This window comes from Hipposideros armiger, unplaced genomic scaffold (assembly GCF_001890085.2).
Source record: "Hipposideros armiger isolate ML-2016 unplaced genomic scaffold, ASM189008v1 scaffold_293, whole genome shotgun sequence".
In the NCBI taxonomy this organism is placed as follows: Eukaryota; Metazoa; Chordata; class Mammalia; order Chiroptera; family Hipposideridae; genus Hipposideros; species Hipposideros armiger.
This window is the reverse complement of record NW_017731643.1, coordinates 623500-628683: the sequence shown is the minus strand read 5'-3', so window position 1 is coordinate 628683 and position 5184 is coordinate 623500. Positions and strand designations below refer to the sequence as shown.

At 44.1% G+C, this 5184-nt stretch overlaps 1 protein-coding gene across 1 annotated transcript in view; it reads left to right on the top strand.

Annotated features, from left to right (window-relative positions):
- Positions 1-3751: 3751 nt before the first annotated feature.
- ACBD3 (acyl-CoA binding domain containing 3) overlaps positions 3752-5184 on the top strand; it is a 30638-nt gene continuing 29205 nt past the window's right edge. The window contains exon 1 of the mRNA XM_019659061.1: positions 3752-4093. Coding sequence (XP_019514606.1) covers positions 3808-4093 — 286 coding nt within the window. The 5' untranslated portion in view covers positions 3752-3807. The remainder of the gene's footprint in view (positions 4094-5184) is intronic.

The following is a 5184-nucleotide window of genomic DNA, read 5'->3' as shown; positions in this document are numbered from 1 at the left end:
GCGACTGCCTCATCCAGGAAGAGTGCAATGATAATACCAACATGGGCCAGTGAAGCAACGACCTCCACAACTAGACTGAAAAACAAAAAGGACAGCAACTTGTCTGTTCCCCTTCCCCGATTCCCCAACGCTGTTCCCCTCCCTCAATTCCCCAATAAAATTTTTTAAAAACCAACTAACAAAAAAACCAGTCTCTGGTGATCTAACAATATTTCGCAGAGAAGATAAAACATGTGGCAAGAAGGAAGGGAAAAGTTGAATTTAGGGAAGAAACTTCAGAGAGCATTTCAGAAATGGTAATATTTCATTTGACAAATGATTGAATGGAAAGAAGCTTAACTGATATTCACGCGACAATGATGGTCGGTTGAAAAGTACTCTCTTTTGTAAGGGAAGAGACTTGGGGAAGACATTTGAAAGGTTTCAGAAAATATGCTTTCTTGGGCCGGCTGCGTGGCTCAGTTGGTTAAGTGCTTGCTCAAGAGTGTGAGTTCTGAGCAACAGCGGTTGAATTCCTGACCCAAGCTGAGCTGCCGCTGAGCTGCCAACAGGTGGCAGGATGTCGCAGCTAAAAAAAAAAACCAACCAAACAAAGAAAATATGCCTTCTTGCTAACTGTACTTCCTCACATAGAAAAGACAGGGGTATGGAAATACAGGTAATTTCTCTAAACTTGTTATAGAAGTCAGATTCTATTGCGACAGCACATTATAACAAATGTCTATTGAAAGTCTTGGGGGGGGAGGGATTACAGATGAGGTGATGGATATGTTTGTTATGTTGTTTGTGATAATAGTTTTATAGGTATATGCGTATGTCAAAACCCATCAAATTTTAAACTTTGGATATTTGCAGTTATTGGATATCAATTGTATCTCAATAAAGCTGTCAAAAAAGTTTCCTAGACTCTTGCTATTCAAAATGTGTTCTGTAGACAGCAGCTACCGCCCAGAAAGCTTACTAGAAATGCAGACTCTCAGGCCTCCCTCCTGAGTCAGAATTTGCAGTTTAATAAGATCCTCATGGTGGGGGTGGGCAGGTGTTCGGTTAGCTCAGGTGGTTAGAGTGCATAACACTTCATAACACCAAGGTTTCTGGTTCGATTCCCACATTGGCCAAGGAGCTGCTCCCTCCACAACTAGATTGAAACAACTACTTGCCTTGGAGCTAATGGGTCCTGGAAAAAACACACTATTCCCCAATAAAATAAAATAAAATAATTAAGATCCTCAGGTGATTCTAATGCAGCGAAGTTATATTCACTAATCTCTTTTAGGTCACCAAGAACAACTATCTGCCTATAGGACATTCTTTGATGGTTCTGTTAGGAAGAAGTTTCAATGTTTGATCTAGATGATGTACACATTCTTCAAGAATATTCAATATGTGAAATTCCAAAACAATAAAAAATGTCAGTAATGATTAGTTTATCATATTTTATCTGTCCATCTTCCCAGGTGTATTCTGTAGGTTTTAATACTTATAATGTTTTTTAAAATGTTTTTTTCTGATGACAAAAGAAATGCTTATTGTAGAAAACTTGGAAAACAGCATAATTCCATGAAAGAGAGTTGTGTTTACCATCTCATTATCACCCTCAAAAAATTATTGAATACTAAAGGCAGAACACTGAGCTAGACACAGCAAGGTAAGATATTTATGACTTTTTAGAGGTTAGACCTTGTAATATGCATATTTTTTAAGTGATTAAAGCTAAATCTAAAGATCCAAGCTAAGTAGAAAAAAAATCACTTGGCTTGAAGTAATAGAATTAGTTTTGAGTCCCCTAGTTTTAACTAGAAGTGAGTTTACCATAAATTAATGAAACTCAAGCTTCCGGGTCCCTCACTTACCTAGGCTTCTTCCAAGGCACTTGAATGAGCACTAGCAATGTATTCACCTAGTCAAATATTTCTGTAAAAGTTTCTAAAGTAAGATATTTAAGACCACTGTCTCTTTTTCTGACTTTCTTCCATTGCTCCTCCTCTGTGTTAGGTGGTATAGGAATGACCATGGGCTTTTCAGGATCTAGCTAAGAGGACAACGATTGAATTAGGGATACATTTAATTTGGGTTTAGAGGCATGCATTTATGTGGTTTGCAGCCATTTCCGCATACTGTTAAATTATTGCTACCGTGGGTGTAGGAATGGCTTTCTGGAATACACCTACTGCCCATTATGCTAACTCAGGCATCACCATGTCACGAAGGTGCAGGGCCAGAGGGCAAAGATGCTCTGTGATACCTGGCACAGGAAATATATGAGTAGTGGAGGAGAAACAGTATTTGAAAGAAAAGGAGAAATTAGTCCTTCCAACCATCAAAAGTAAAAAATTATAAGTGGAGGGAATCAGTTATGTCAATGCCTACTCTAAAATGCCTAACCTAAAATGAAGGTTCTCACTCATCAGGAATCTACCTAGTAATGTCATACTCGTAAACACAAGTATAAATGCACCATACTTATTTTTGTTTTTATGTGAATCGTGCCAGATGAAATATATTAGAATTCCTGAGTTTATGTAGTTGAACCACAGTGAGTCTATATATGAAGTCACATTTTGTTTTCATCTTAATGGATCAGATCTCCTCTTAATGTAGCAGATAAATCTTGTCCGGAAAAATGCTGGGGAGCCAGTAAAAACCATATACAAAATTGCCATTGAAGCAGCCAAACAGCCCTGAAATATTATAGCTCATGTGTGAGAGAAACTTGATATGGGTTTCCCCAAATTTGACAATAATCCTAAAAAAGTATACACTATTGTCAGTAATGAGTTGTGAAGCTGAAACTTATAAACGATAATTTTTAAAAACCTAATTTGTGGTCACCATGCTAAAAAAGACTGATCTATCTTAATAAAAAATATTACAAAATAATTGTCATAGGAAAAGGTGATCAAAAGTATGCAACCAAAAACGTGGGAAAAATGATCATAAATGGTGTCCATAAAGTCATCTATTGCAATCGAAACACAGATGAATATGCATAATGTCATCAAGGGCGTTTCCTATCTTTAAAAAAGGAAAATAAAATAATGTTTCTGGACTTTTGGACGCCCTGTAGAAGTGTGTCAAGCAGTTAAAAAAGAATGTTATGGTTATGTGTAGGATGTTTGTGAGTTTTATGAACTTTTCAAAATGTCATTTGTGACTTCTTTCTCATTCTAAATATATATTCATTTCCATACCTAACTTTCTGCTCCTAATATTTGGTATTTTTTTCTTAATGAGGGCCCCACCAGTTGTCTGAGCTTGCATTCCCGTACAACCAGGATTTGCCGGGTTTCCAACCGCCTCAGAGAAGCCACCGAATTTCTCTGCAGCCTCAGTTTCCTCTTTTTAAATAAAAAGGTATTTGCCTGGCATTTCCTGAGTTGCTGGGAAGACCATATGAAAACTGGTGGGCAAGAGTTTTGATAACCAAACTCTGCAAATGGGAAGGGTCTTTGACCTGGAGGGTAGGGCGCTTGCCTGTAGTCACCTGCCCTGCACAGGCCGTGGTGGGGTCGGTGGGGACCGGGAAGGGGGCGTAACACCCGCCCCCCACCCTCCCGAGGGGATGGGGTGGGGACCGAGGCGGGGAGCTCAGGACCCGCCGGAACTGGGGGGCGTGGCGGCTGGCCGGGGAGAAGGCAAAACTGATGATCCTGAAGGGGCGGGGCACTAGGCCTCGGCCCCTTTCTTGGAGCCTTGGAGCGTTCTCAGCACCGGAAGTTCCGGTGTCGATAAGTGGAGGTCAGAGGTCAGCAGGAAGTCAATACGTGGCCGCCGCCTGTCCCCGCCGAGGAGGCGCAGCAGCCGGAGATGGCGGCGGTGCTGAACGCGGAGCGACTCGAGGTCTCCATCGACGGCCTCACGCTAAGCCCGGACCCGGAGGAGCGGCCCGGTGCGGAGGGCGCTCCGCTGTTGCCGCCTCCGCTGCCGCCGCCTTCTCCTCCCGGGGCCGGCCGGGGCCCGGGCGCCGCCGGGGAGCAGCCGGAGCCCGGGGAGGCGGCGGCTGGGGGCGCGGCGGAGGAGGCGCGGCGGCTGGAGCAGCGCTGGGGCTTCGGCCTGGAGGAGCTGTACGGCCTGGCGCTGCGCTTCTTCAAAGGTGAGCAGCACCGGCCCCGCCCCGCTTCGCCTGCCGGGCCCCCGGGAGCCCGGCCCGGAATGTGGCCCCTAGGGGGACGGGACCAGTCTCACCTTCACCCGCCCGTACTGGGCCGCGGCCGCAGGGCTCCGTCCTTGAGGGTACCCGAAGTTTGTCACTACCTGCTTGGCCACTGGGTGACACCCCTGAGGGGCCTGGAACCTTGGTTTAGCCGTCCGAGACCCGCCTCCCCGAGGTTACCGGGGCGATTTAGCTTCTCGGGTTTCCACCGGCCAGGGTGGAAGAAGGAGCCCTCTTTTTCCTAGAGGATCCCATTCTGGAATTGGCTTTTGGTTGTTGTTTTTTTTACCGTCACATTCCTTTTCATGTTTCCTGTAGCTTGGCACAGCACACCCCACCGATTTCTATACCCTTTTCCGTAATGGAAGAAATCTTTGCATAGGTTCCATACATACCCTTTCCAGTCATTCTGGGGAGCCATAAACTCGAGCAGGACTTGATCGCCTGGCAGTATTGATGTGGCAGAAGGAAGTCAAGTATTAAGCTAACACATCCCCTCCGGCTTGTTAACTCTTAAGGGATGCCCGCTGTGTTCTAGTAACTTCTAGATGGTTAAAATTTTACCTTGTGAGCATTGTGCCAACAGTGAATTTTCAGAATAGGACTTAAAAGTCCCCTCTGTGCTTCTCGCAGAATAAACTGTTAAAACTTCTGTTGTCTGAGAGCAAGATTGTGGTGTGTGGGTTTTTTTTTTAAATTGGGTGATGGATTCACTTAGTCAAATGGTGGTGATACCAGTCACATGAGCCCAGTCAGAGGGGAAAACTAACGAGAAGTCCGTTAGTTTTTTTGATTCTTAGAGATATTTAGTTCTCGTGAGCCGGATGAGCAAAGAGATACCGGCAAATGAAACTTGAAAAGTGGTTGCTAGGTTCCGTACACATTCCAGAACATCATATTTATGACACATCCCAGGGGGAGTACCTTTTGGAGTACATATTTTACTAGCTGAAGTTGAGTAGTTGTATGTAGTAATACATGTTATTTGTATTTTTCTCAAAATAGTTGTGCAGACTAATGAAAGTCTGTTT